The sequence below is a fragment of the Piliocolobus tephrosceles genome, chromosome 19, assembly GCF_002776525.5.
Source record: "Piliocolobus tephrosceles isolate RC106 chromosome 19, ASM277652v3, whole genome shotgun sequence".
Lineage (NCBI taxonomy): Eukaryota > Metazoa > Chordata > Mammalia > Primates > Cercopithecidae > Piliocolobus > Piliocolobus tephrosceles.
Window position 1 is genome coordinate 19017804 of NC_045452.1, and position 13289 is coordinate 19031092.

Genomic DNA, 13289 nt, shown 5'->3' on the forward strand with positions numbered 1-13289 from the left:
GCCTGGTCCCAAGAGGAGAAAGAGCATCAGAGCGGAGCCACTCCATAGCATGAGAGCGTGAAAGCTGGTTGGAGCTCAGGTCTACTCCCGTCTTCCCCATTTGCCTGCTAGGTGACCTTGGGCAATGACTCACTGGCGTCCAAGCCACATCCCCTCTGCCGGGAGAGTGGGGATAATAATACCTGCCACAGGGAGTAACTGTTTTAAATGTTACGGGCAGAGCCTGTGCCAGGTATATAATACCTGCCCCCTGCGTGGCTCCCCAGCTAAGGTAGGGCCTGTGGCTTATGTCACTATTAAAAATAATTAATAATGAAAAAAAGCCCCAGCACTTAGTAAAATGCCAGAAACATTTTAAAAGGCATTTGAGCATTGGTGACTCATTTCATTTGGGGTCCTCATGGGGCTATGCGGGCACACCTTGTCTGGCAGGGAATGAGTTAATTACCTCCCAGCACTGGTCCTGCCGCTCTCCCAGGTGCCACATTATTGCCTCCAGCTCCCAGTGAGCCCTTTTCAGCATCTCCCTCCTTAGCTGTTTTTCCCAGTTGGAGCCTTTTGTTAATAACAATGCACCACATTTGTATGGAACTTGTAAGTTTCTTCTCACCAGGCTTTGGGGTCTATTATCTCAATTTAGCTACAAAATCTGCCCGGGAGGCCTAGCCTAGGAAGCCCTTATTATCCTCTTTGGCAGCCCAGAGAGGCAGACACAGACTAGGGGAAAGAACAGAGCACCAGAGTCAGAACCACCTCCAGCCCCGGCTACCCCACTTTCTGGTTGTGTGACCTTGGGAAAGTGGCTTGACCTCTGTGAGCCCCAGTTCACAGGATTAGTGCAGAAGTGTAAGGTATTCAGCCAAGTGCCTGCTGTAGTTGGAGTGGCTAATCAATCCTGAAGCTTCCCACACAGGCAGCTGCGTGGATTTGGGGATCCTCTTGCCTTCTGTCGGGGCCTCATTTTCCCCATACGTGAAGCAAGGATTCAGCTTTAAGCACCTTCAGACGGTCCAAGGTCACCACTCGGCAGAAGGATTCTCCAGTTTGGGCCCGTTAAGTGAGGAGGACACATAATGCTTTTAAGTGACCCAATTTGCAAAATTAAGTCTACATAGATACGACCCAAAGAGAGGTCACCCCAAGGGTACACAGACCACAAGGATGCACAGCTGGGAAAGGCTGTGGAGAGGTGCACAGTGGTAGTCGGGGAACAGGAGAGTTGAACCAACCTTGCTCTGGCCATCCAGATGGGGCAGGGGGCAGAGCTCCCAAGAAGCTCAGGGCGAAGGCACAGTGTTCAGACTCACAGGGATGGGAGGTCAAATCCCAGCTCTGCCCTTATGTCTATGTGACCTTGGACATGAGCCTCAGTTTCCTCATCTGCAAAGTGGGCTGATGATGCTGGCTTCATATCGTTTTCTGAGAAGCTGTCAGGCGTCTGGCACTCAGCAGGCCTTGAGAAAAGCTAGGAGAGGAACCACCCACCCTGAGGGCTGTGGGAGGGGGAGCTAGGGTGGAGGAGGCACAGGGGATGAGGGGACCAAGAACTCCACTCTCCGATGTCAAAGCTGGAGAAACTGAGGCCCAGGCAGGGTAACAGTCTCCCAGTTTCGGGCATCTTCTGCCATAGGCAGCCCTGCACCTCCTGGGTCCTTGCCCAGGCCCCTCGGTCAGAATGGACTGTGGACTGGGCACAGTGCTAAGTACTTTATGTTCGTATTAAGTCATCCCATCCCCAGTTTACAGCAGAAGACACTGAGCTCCATGAGAGGTAGCTGGCCAGAGGTCTCATAGTTGGAGTCCTGATTGGAACCCATGACTGACTTCAGAGCCTATCCCTCTGCAGAGGCCATAAGGCAAGACTTGGGGATGGAGGACTTGGCTGTGCTTTCCAGCTACCAGTTACTTCCTAGCTAGCGGAATCTTGATTCATGTCACTGAAAAGATCAGAGATCGATCTGCCTTCAGAAATGTTGGCTTCAGGCTCAGCTAGATCCAGGTGCCCGGTGACATCAGGGCCTGATCCAGTTGCCCCATCTCTCAACAACCCCCTCCTCTGTGTTAATTTCTCTCTTAAATCAGCTCTGCCCAGGAGTGGCAGAGATGGCCTGGCCTTCCTGTGCCCTCACAGTCCTCCTCCTCAGTGGTTTCAGCTAAAGTCCTAGGATTAATGCTTATTGGCTGGCTTGAGCCTGAACTGAACTCCCTGAACTGCGGCTAGCAGAATGAAATGCTCTAATCAGCCAGATGTGAGTCATTCACCCCCTCCTGGAGCCTGGGGCTGAGGACCTGTGGGTGTCAACACTGCTGAGTGACCTGAACAGAACACAGAGGAGCAGAGACACCCCAGAGGGAAACTGGGGAGGTGGGGGTGGAGGGACCCAGAGTCAGCGGGGCCACTGGAAGGAGGAGGCCCTTGCATTTCTGCACATCCACCCAACCGGGAGAAGACAGCTGAGCCTAGGGGTTTGGCGGCAGTGCGTGCAGGGCGTTTTCTTGCAGGAGAGGTTGGTGTTTACAGGGGACAGGAAATGTGGGTGAACTCAGCCGTTTTCTTTGCGAGGGCAGAACACACAGGCTGATACAGTGACCGCAGAAGCTGCTGGGTCCCCCTGTGGGTTTTGTGGCGGTCAAGAGCCCTTGCGTGCTCCCCTGCATAGCTCCTTGGGCTTGCAAATATCTGTCTGTGCTGCCAGCTTTGTTGATGGGGCCTTCCTGTTTCAGGCCCTTGTTCAACCAGCCAGTGCCACCTGGGAATTCCCGGGGATGCACGTAGGGGCTTCCCAGAGAGAAACTGGTGCCCGCTCTTCCCCACCCCCATAGCCCCACAGCCAGACTGAGCCCAGGGAAGCCACTCCCAGCCCAGCCCTGACTCTGGACCCCTGAGCTCTGAGGTCAGAAAAGACCTTAAAGAACCAGCAAGCCCCGTTTCTAAATCTTTGAGAGAATCAGACGATATTTCAGAGAATTTTCATTTAAAATCTCAAAGAAGCATCTGAATAGAAACATCTGAGCAGCAGCACACACAAACACAGCGAAAGGAAATGATTTCATCCTCTGAGACAACACTGCGCTTGCTTTTAATAAGCAGAAATGGACAGTTTAGACTGGTTCTCCAAACACTTGGAAATCTAGGCAGGTTGCTCATAGAACGCATTATCTCATGGCAGGAGATTCAAAGCACATGGGGTGATCTGGCGCCAGCAGCCACACCTTGCCCACAGGGAACTTGCAGACCTGGCTTACTTACTTCCAGTGACAAAGAGCTCATTACTCTACAAGGCTGCTCTCGCACATGTCACCAGCTCTTACTGCCCGAAAGGCTTCCATGGAGAACTGCAGTCTGCTTTCTGGGAGCTCCCCAGACCCTACCCTGGCCCATCCAGAATAGGTCTGCTTAGGAGAGGGGTTTTTGAGAGTCACAGACAGGATCCCATCCTGGGCTGTCACTCAGCTGGGCCTCTCAACATGAAGTGGCCTATATCCTCCTCCCTGCTGGCTCCTCAGTGGCCCCTCAACTCAGGGACGTCCCTGCTGCTACACCTAAGCAAGAGAGGACCCTCCTCCCATGGCTTTTGCCAAGGTTGCTGTGCCCCAGAGACAGAGAGAGAATACGTGTGTTTGTGTGTGTCTGTGTCTGTGTGTGTAAGCATGCATGTGTGTGTGTGAGCATGCATGTATATATGTGTGCATGTATATTGTGAGTGTGCATGCCGGTATGTGTAAGAGGGCATGTATGTGTGCGCAAGCATGCATGTGTGTGAACGTGCATGTATATTAGTGTGCATGTATGTGTGTAAGTGTGCATGTGTGTACCTATATGTGTGAGTGTGTATGTATGTGTGTGCATGTGCATAACCATGCATGTATATGTGTGAGCATGCATGTATATTGTGCATATATGTGTGAGAGCATGCATGCACGTGTAAGTATGCATGTATATGTGTGAGCATGCATGTGTGTGAGTGTGCACTTGTGTGTGAGTGTGCACGCATGTGTGTGCATGCATACAAGTGTGCATGTGTGTGAGCGTGCATGTGTGTGCATGTGTGTGTATGTATGTATGTGTGAGCATGCATTTATATAAGTGTGCATGCATGTGTGTGAACGTGCCCGCATGTGCATGTGCGTGTGAGTGTGCACGTGTGTGTGCGAGCATGCATGTTTGTATATGTGTGTGTTTGAGTGGCTGAGCCCTGCTCACCTGCCCTACAGTAGCACAGAGGGAAGCATGACGGGGGTGGCGGGGGTGGCAGGGAGGCAAGGCCAGGCCCAGGCTGAATGGAGGGAACCAGAGAGGGGCTCACCAAGAAAAGCCCAGGGGCCACGATAAACTAACAGGTGAGGAAAGAGTATGCCTGCAGGTGAGTGACCTGCTCAAGGCCACACAGGCCAGGCCAGGCCTAGGCCTCGGGCTCGGGTGGACTCACAGCCAGGTCTTTCTCTCTATTCTCTTGGGGCAGAACCTCTTCGACAGCATCAAGAGTGAGCCCTTCTCCATCCCTGAGGACGACGGCAATGACCTCACTCACACCTTCTTCAACCCAGACCGGGAGGGCTGGCTGCTCAAGCTGGGTGAGAGGCCAACAGACACACGTCGTCGCACGCACATTCACGCATGCGCGGGCACACATTGCCACACACACACTCATGCACACGCGGGCACACATCGTCACACGCACACTGATACACGCGCGGGCACACGTCGTTGCATGCACACTTATACACGCACAGACACACGACTGACACGAGGCTCACATGCATCCTGGGAGACGGAGTTGGACAGCCTCCAGGTCTCCCGGCCCCCAGTGCAGCCGTCTGCCTGCCCCATCCATCCGTCTGTCCTGAGAATGCAGGGAACCGGTGGAGGGGTCTGAGCTGTAAGCCCGGCGAGAGGCAGACAGACCCACTGACAAACGCTTCAGCTGCAGTTCTGTTTCTCTGTCCCCAAAGGAATGGGGAGAGAAGTCATAGCAAGAAGTACCATTTGTTCAGAACCTACTGAGCTCAGGCAAGGTGCTGGATCCCCTACAGCCAAACAGTAAAGCCAGGGATCTGCCTGAGGCCACACAGCCAGCCAGGGGCAGATTTGAGGGGGCAGAGGGTTAGGTGTCCCTAAGGAGGGGGGGAAGGATGACAGGATGTGGCTTAGAGGGAGGCTCCCTTCAAGCTGACTGGGGGCAGGGAGGACCTGCACCCTGCAGAGAGCAGCTGGGGTGGGTGCTGCAGTAACAGTGGCTGCACAGTCCAGCAGGGGAACCCCAGTGCCCGGCCATCTGCCCCTGCGTCCCACACACACTTCCTGAAGCCTCTCCAGCAGGGACAGCCCAGCCGGGGACAGCACCTCCAGGGCAGGTGAGGACAGATGCCTCACGTTGAAGCAGAGGTCTCAACCTGGCTCACCTCCAGCAACGTTGAGCCTCCAGAACCTCCTGTCTACCAAGCCCTGTGCCAGTCCTGCCCAGTGCCCCCAGGAGCCCCCAAGTCCTCTGACTCTCCACACCACACCCCAGTCCATCCTCCTCCAGAGCACTTGGCCTCCTGTCCTGCCCCAGCCACGTGCTGTCTGCCCCTGAGAAGCTCTCTGTCATAAATCCCAACTCAGGTGGGAGAGGGGGTCTCAGAGTCACGCAGTCCTGGGCCCAAATCCCAGCTCCTCCACCCAAGTGCTGATGGTCAGTTTCTTCAGCCTCAGTTTCTGTAGCTGTAAGATGGGAAGAATGATCTCTGGGAGGGTTAAATGTGCAGCAAAATGGCCAAGAGTTGGGCTCTGGTACTAGGACACTGGGGTTCGAATCCCAGCTCTGCTGCTGAACCGTGGGCAGGCAATTTTACCTCTCCATGACTGTTTCCTCATCTGTAAAATGGAGTTAACAATGGTCCTCTCTTCATACATGGTTATGAGGATTAATAAGTAATATTTTTTAAAACCTCTAGAGCAGTGCCTGGCAAATGAAGGATGAAATGCTTAGCACAGTGCCAGGCAGGGATCAAGCTAAGGAATGAAGCAATGGATCATGGTAGCCAGGAAGACCATTTCTAGGACCTGATCACAGAGACCACCCAAACGCCAGCTCAAGCAGCTCCAGGGAAGCCTGGGGGTGACAGGAGCCACTAAGGTTCTTGTCTGAGAAAGGGATAGATGTGGGGGAAGGTGTGGTGGATGAGGGTTAGGGCACTCAGCTGGGGGTCCAGGGGAAAGCATCCGAGGCCCTGCCCTTCCCTGGGAGAGGTGTCAGTGACCCAGGAGGAGGACTGACCAGCTTGCTACATTGGCCTTGCGCAGGGGGCCGCGTGAAGACGTGGAAACGGCGCTGGTTCATCCTGACTGACAACTGCCTCTACTACTTCGAGTTCACCGCTGTGAGCAGGGGTCCCCTGGGCCTTCCCCCGCCCCCGCCTCTCCCCGCACAACTCCCTTCCCAACGCCCACTGAGCAGTCGACTAACACAGCTTTGGATCCTTTGAGATCACTCAGTTCCCCTCCATGCCCATTTTACAGATGGGGAAAACGGGTACACTGAGGAGGGACGGGCCAAGGTCCTAGGCAGAGCCCAGGCTTAAAGCTGGGCCTCCTAACTTCCAGCCAGAGCTCTTCACATGCTGCTTCTAACTTCCATCCCCCCATGACTGGACAGTCTCGGAAGACGAGCACGCTCCTCTTTGAGTTTGGGGAACCCCACACATTCACGCCCTGCCTTGGGCCTCAGGGTTCCACTTCCTGACCCTGACCTTCCTTCCCCTTTCCCTGTAGGACAAGGAGCCACGGGGAATCATACCACTTGAGAACCTCTCCGTGCAGAAGGTGGATGACCCCAAGAAGCCAGTAGGTGTTCAGGCTGGGGGGCTCGGAGGCTGGAGTCACTGGGAAATTTCCTAAACAGAACGTGGGGAGAGGGCCTGAGGCTGGGCTCTCCAGGAAGCCAGGCTGTGTCCCTCACATCTTCCCTATGGCTCAGGGCTGCCTTCTCTCCCTCCTGGGCCCATGGACATGGGAAAAGATCAATGTCGGTCCAAGGACGTGGTTGTCCCCTGTTGTCCCACACAGCCCGACTGGCTGGATGGCCCTGCATAAGCGCCACTCCATTCAGAACCTCAGTGAGCCCACGTGTCACATAGAGACTTTAGGGAGGATGGTAGATTCAGGAGCCTGGCACAGACAGAGTGCTCAGTGTGGGAGGAGCAGCTCCTGCCCCTTCGCCTGTCATGGGGCTGTCACGCTGATCAGGGACACCAGCATCTGGGCCTCCTGGAGAGCTCACCCAGCCTCCCTCTCTTCCCACCCCCGCCTGGCCACCTCTCCACAGTTCTGCCTGGAGCTCTACAACCCCAGCTGCCGAGGCCAGAAAATCAAGGCCTGCAAGACCGATGGCGACGGCAGGGTGGTGGAGGGCAAGCACGAGTCCTACCGGATCTCAGCCACCAGTGCCGAGGAGCGTGACCAGTGGATCGAGGCCATCCGGTAAGGGGTGCCCAGGTCTGGGGATGGCTTTCCATCACCTTCCAGAAGGCCCTGCTTCTTTTGGGTCTTGCTTCCTTTTCTGTAAAGGGGGCTAACTCCAGTCTCTCCCTCCTGTTTCTGGCCAGCAAACCCCTTCCACCCGTATTCCACGGGCACTTTCTGTGTGCCCGGCACCAGGCCAGCCCCCAGGACACAGGGAAGGGAGAGACCCACTGCATGGGGTTGGTGGGAGAATAGAGCAAAGAGTTGCATATAAAACTCTTGCCCCGTGCTTGCCTGGCACATGGTGAGTGCTCTTGTTGGCTTCACTATCCAAAGTGGCCTGGGAAGGACCTGGTGGAGGTAGAGGGAAGGGCTTTCCAGATAAACTTCCAGGTAAAAGGACCGGTGTGGGCAATCAGCAGGCAGCCTACCTGCACAGCATCCCAGAGTCCAAGTGAGGCTAAGCAATGTGGGAGCTGAAACTGCTGAGCATGGCAAAGCCACAGCCACTGTGGTGAAGAGCTTCGGTTTCTCCTGGGGCACGGGGGAGCCATAGACTGATAAATAGGGAGGGGTGGCTGGGTGAGGAAAGCCAAAGTGTAGGGACTGGTTCTGTGGTGCCACCAACAGGAGAGACACGAGGAAGATGCACCTGGTAAAGGGCAAGATGGCAAACCTGCTCAAAGCTTGACTCTGAGCCAGCCCAAGACATTGGCGAGGGTGAGGCCTGGTAGCCAGAGGAAGGCAGAAGTGGTTGCTGGGCAGGGGCCGTGTCCCGGGGACCTGCAGGGTCTTTTCACCTGGGCCTTGCAGTGGAACAGCCTGTGAGGCTGCCAGGCAGACCCATTCTCACCTCCATCTTACAGATGAGGAAACTGCGGCCCAGAGATGGGAGGGACCCGCCCAGGCCACAGAACCAGGGACAGAGCAGGGTCCAACAGGCAGGTCTGCCAGCTCCACCCCACGCTCTTCCCATTACCTTCCGAAGGTCTACAGTGAGAGCCTGGAGAAGGGCCCAGAGACATTTGGGGATAGAATTCCCAAGGCTCTCAGCTCCTGATCAGAGGCCTCACCCACTCTGGCCCTGCCCATGGGACACTGAGCTAGGCTAGCAAGGCTGGCACAGCTCTTGTTGGGGCCATGTGGCTTTTCCCCTGCGGCAGAGCAGGCTGACACCTCCCTGGGAGTCTCATGCCCCTGATACAAGCCCTGAGAGACCAGACCCCCTTGATGGCCAGTCCAGCCCTAAAATCTTTCCTCCCACTCTCATTCTAGAGCCAGCATCACTCGTGTCCCCTTCTATGACCTGGTCTCTACTCGGAAGAAGAAGATTGCCAGCAAGCAGTGAGGTTCCTGGAGGTGGCACTGGGGTCTGGTCATCCTGAGAGTCCCATCGCCTGCAGTACCTGGAGGCCCACCTCCCACCCCAGCACACTCTTTTGGGCCACAGACATCACTGCTCTCCCCCGTTACCTTGAGCTGACTCTAGTGGGGAAGGCAGAGCTCAGGAGGGTGGGTGGGAGCTGTAGCGGGCTGAGTCCAGCAATGAGGCCCCCTGGCCTGGGCACCCAGCTGCAAGCCCCTGCCCTATATGCACTACAGGAAGGGGTGATGAGAGCAGCCAGAGGAAAACCAGCCCCAGAAGGCTGGATCTTCTCTTCTCTCTGGACTTCCATGTCCTCAGCTCTGAAGGAGCTCTCTGCACTCAGATGCTCTCAGCCCTCAACGTAGGAGGAGCTGTGGGGTCCCTAAGTGCTTCTTCTCCCTGGCAAGGCTCTTCCTTTTCAGGGGTATCTCTGCCAGCCCCTCCCCTGCCCTCAGGTTGGACTTGACCGTCTCTGCCTGAGCAGAGCTCAGCGTACACACAGCTCAAACCCACGGACAGGACCACAGGACGGAACTCTAGGAGCACTGCCCTAGGAGCCCGGACCCCACGAGCTCAGTCCCAGCTCCACGTCTGACTCGCTGTGTGCCCTCTGCCAAGTCATGCCCATTCTCTAGTTCTTGCAAAACTGCAGTGTTTGGACTAGAAATCTCTTGGCCCCTGCTAGCCCTGTGCCCCAGCTTTCAGCTGGAGACGGCAGCCCTTGTTTACGGAGCCGGGGCAGACCCTGGATTCAAGGTTGCTGGGAAGAGAAGAGCAGTAGACACTCCACCTTTCAAGGATGTTCATTTTGAGGAGAGGAGCAGGTGGGACCCTCGAGAAAATGACAGAGAACATCCCAGACAGATGGGACTCAAGCAGGATGGGTGCTATATCCAAGAAGCCAAGAAGAGAGAGTTTTGTGCACTGTGGTTACCAGGAGGGCTGCCTGGAGGCAGTGGCTGAGCCAGCAAGTAACACAGAACTCATGCTTGGAGAGGCAGAGTCTTGGCCATGGCTTTCCTTCGAGACCACTGACCAGCAGTTCCATGGTGATAAGGGGCAGACTGGCAGGTCCCAGCATCTCGAGACCCTCTGCAGCAGTATCGTCAGAGTAGAGCTGACTTCCAGTACCCGAGCAGCCAGCTCTGTCTCCAGGGAGGCCTGCCTGGAGGAGGAGTCCACTAACAGGAAACACTTCTCACCCCCTCACACAGGCCCAGGGGAGCCCCTAGAGGGAAATTCCTTGGCGGGGGAGCAGGAAATGTGGTCGCCTCTGCCCCACTGCCAGCCTGAGTAGGCAAGGAAGCAGGTGGATCCCCCAGAAGGAACCGCAGCTCGCGAGGCGCCTCTCCTCGTCCCCACCCACCCCCACATGTGCACACCTTCCACAGGGTCAGGATGGAGTAACTGCCTTGTGAGGTGGTGAGACTCCTGTCTCTGGAGATCTGCAAGCACCCAATAGTGATATTGCACCAGACAAGGTCTGGGTTGGGCGTCTGTAGGAGGAGACCTTATGGGACATTTGAGGACATCCACAGATTCTTGTCAGCCTGGGAACTAAGCCCTGCCTCTGTCACCTCATTGGTCCATGAAGGAGCAGCCAGGGGTGGTGGAAGGAGCACTGGGCTAGGGGTCAGGGGTCAGAGATTCTGTCCTGCCCCTGGGATACACTGGCTACTCCCTTAGTCGACTCCCTTCCCCTCTCTGGTCCTCAGCTTCCTCCATCATGGAGGGGATGGCATCATGGATTTTCTGGGCATAAATGGCTATTCTGAGAGTCACTCCAAAGAGAGAATAAAACTCATGATCCAACTCATGAGTGCGCTCTGTCCTCTCTGTGACTGCGGCTGCCACCTTGACCCCACCTGGGCCCTCCACCTCCGTCCCTGTCCCAGTGGAGGAAAGGAGGGCCAGGCAGGGAAGCTGGTCACTCAGAGGGCCCTAGGACGCCATCCCCGGGACATTGGCACAGGAGCCATCACCAGAGGCTGGACAGCCAATGGGGCTTCCACAAAGCAGGGGTAGGCAAGCTGGTTCTGACAAGCCCATGGAAAGGCAAAAGAACTTTCCAGCAGGCAATGCTGTCTAAAGATAGAAAGAGCCTCTGCCGGCCAGGCGTGGTGGCTCACGCCTGTTATCCCAACACCTCGTGAAGGCCGAGGTGGGAGGATCACTTGAGATCAGGACCTCGAGACCAGCCTGGCCAACATGGTGAAACCCCGTCTCTACTAAAAATACAAAAATTAGCTGGGTGTGGTGGTGGGCACCTGTAATCCCAGCTACTCAGGAGGCTGAGGCAGGAGAATTGCTTGAACCTAGGAGGCGGAGGTGTCATTGAGCCCAGATGGCGCCACTGTACTCCAGCCTGGGTGACAGAGCAAGACTCCATCCCAAAAGAAAAAAAAAAGAGCTGGGCTTGGTGGCTCAAGCATGTAATCCCAGCACTTTAGGAGGCTGAGGCGGGCGGATCACCTGAAGTCAGGAGTTCGAGACCAGGCTGGCCAACCTGGGGAGACCCAGTCTAAAAATACAAAAAAGTAGCCAGGTGTGATGGTACACGCCTATAATCCCAGCTACTTGGGAGGCTGAGGCAGGAAAATAGCTTGAACCTGGGAGGCAGAAGTTGCAGTGAGCCGAGATCATGCCACTGCACTCCAGCCTGGGCAACAGAGTGACACTCGAAAGAAAAGAAAAGAAGGAAAAAGAAAGAGAAAAAGAGCCTCTGCCATGGGAGGTGAGTAGTACGTTCCCCGTTGCTGGAGGAGTGCAAGCACTGCTGCTCCAAGGATCACTTGGCAGGTAATAGAGGAGCTTGAATTCAATAACCTTCATTTATCTGTACATCCCACAAATGTTTATGGAGCACCTACTGTGTGCCAGGCACTGTCCCAGACACTGGTACAACAAGGCAGAATCTCTGCCTGCATAGGACTCACATCCCTGCAGTCCTGAACACATGCTGTTCCAGAGGGGCAGAGCAGGCAGTGGAGGGCTGGGCTGGGCTGGGCAGAGGGCAATCCAGAGAGGCTTCTCTGAGGAGGGTGCTCGAGTGTTGGTAGCCAGGCCGGGAACAGGACACACACCTGATAATGCAGTGAGCTCACTTCATGTCTGCTCCACACAGAACTGCGAGCTCCTTGTGGGCCAGACCGTGTACCTGCTCAGTGCCCAGCACACAATAGATGCATAATAACTGCTAGTTCACCTGAAGTTAACTGATAAAAGGCCCTCTGGGTCTCAGCATCAGCAGGTGCAAATGTCCGGAGGCCTCGAGAGCTATGAGAACGTTGGTGCCTCCAGGAGATGCAGGAGTACCTGGAGAGGCCACATCACAAGCCAGGAGCATGGCGAGCTGGGCTCTGACTCGCTGGCCCCCTGAGTCTCTCCAGGGCATCTCTGCTCACCTTCCTGCCATTCTGCCGCTCCTTGCTCTGGTCAGCAGGGGGCTCCCACCACACGTGGATAAGAGGTTTCAACGCTGCAGCCAGACTGGGTCCCAGGACTGACCGGCTGTCCCTTGCAGGGGTGGGATCTCTGTCCACAGTAGAGCCCTGGCCCGGACATCCTAAAGGGGGAGGCATCTGATCTACCAGGGCCCAAGGGCTCGAGCAGCCCAGTAGACACCCATGGACACAAACAAGCATGGGCCTCCCTGCCACCCGTGCTGGGCACAGTCACCCTGCTAGGGCTGGCATTGGGCCTGGCACTGGGAGACTCTTGTACTCTTGCTTTCTGGCTGTGGGGCCCCGAACGAGTTGCTTACCCTCTCTGGTCGGGATTTTCCTCCCTGAGGGGTTGGGCCAGGTGAGTTCCATGATGAAAACTTTGAACGGGGACTTCCACATGCAAAAGGGGCCCTTGAGGGTCTCAGGCCCCAGTGCAACACAGCTCCTGCCCTGGGAGGGATGGCAGGGGAGAAAGATGAGCAGGTGCCATGAAAGCCATTACTGTGAGAGGGCACAGGGGTGGGGGTGGCAGCGGCAAGAGCCACCCAGAGGGCCACGGTGAAGGCTCACCTCTTCCCTGTGTCTTAAACAGGTTTCCTAAGCTCTCTGAGCCTCAGGTTTCCCATCTACAAAAAGGAAATAATTAAATATATGTAAAATGCTAACAACAGCATTGGGCAGCTCCTGGGATGTTACGTGCTACTATTATTATGATCACAAGGCAGACTGTGGGCGTGCATTCATGCAGCTACAAAAACATGGAGTTGGGGCCATTGGAGGGGGAAAGATTCATGTGGGCAGTGGGGCAGTGGGGGAGATCTGGGAAGACTTCTTGGAAGAGGTGTGCTTAGGAAAGATAAGCCAAGTGGAGGCCTGAGCCTTCCAGCCAGTGGGGCCAGTAGGAGACAGGACAAGGATGCAGGTCAAGGCAAGGTATTTCTGGAACTCCGTTGGGCCCCAAACACAAGCCCCAGTGGGTCAAAAGAACGCAAGGTTGAGGGAGGCTGGGTGCCGGCTGGGACTGAGCTGCGTG

At 55.7% G+C, this 13289-nt stretch overlaps 1 protein-coding gene across 2 annotated transcripts in view; it reads left to right on the top strand.

The window, feature by feature from the left end:
• The window catches only part of CYTH4 (cytohesin 4), a 32367-nt gene extending 21741 nt beyond the window's left edge, over positions 1-10626 (top strand). Inside the window, exons 9-13 of one of the 2 annotated variants that reach the window (XM_023222063.2) lie at positions 4464-4575; positions 6287-6363; positions 6755-6826; positions 7308-7462; positions 8720-10626. In XM_023222063.2, coding sequence (XP_023077831.1) covers positions 4464-4575; positions 6287-6363; positions 6755-6826; positions 7308-7462; positions 8720-8792 — 489 coding nt within the window. In that variant the 3' untranslated portion in view covers positions 8793-10626. Of the gene's footprint in view, positions 1-4463; positions 4576-5251; positions 5356-5937; positions 6250-6286; positions 6364-6754; positions 6827-7307; positions 7463-8719 lie in introns of those variants that run through there. The other variant, XM_023222064.3, reaches the window with a different exon arrangement.
• Positions 10627-13289: the final 2663 nt, after the last annotated feature.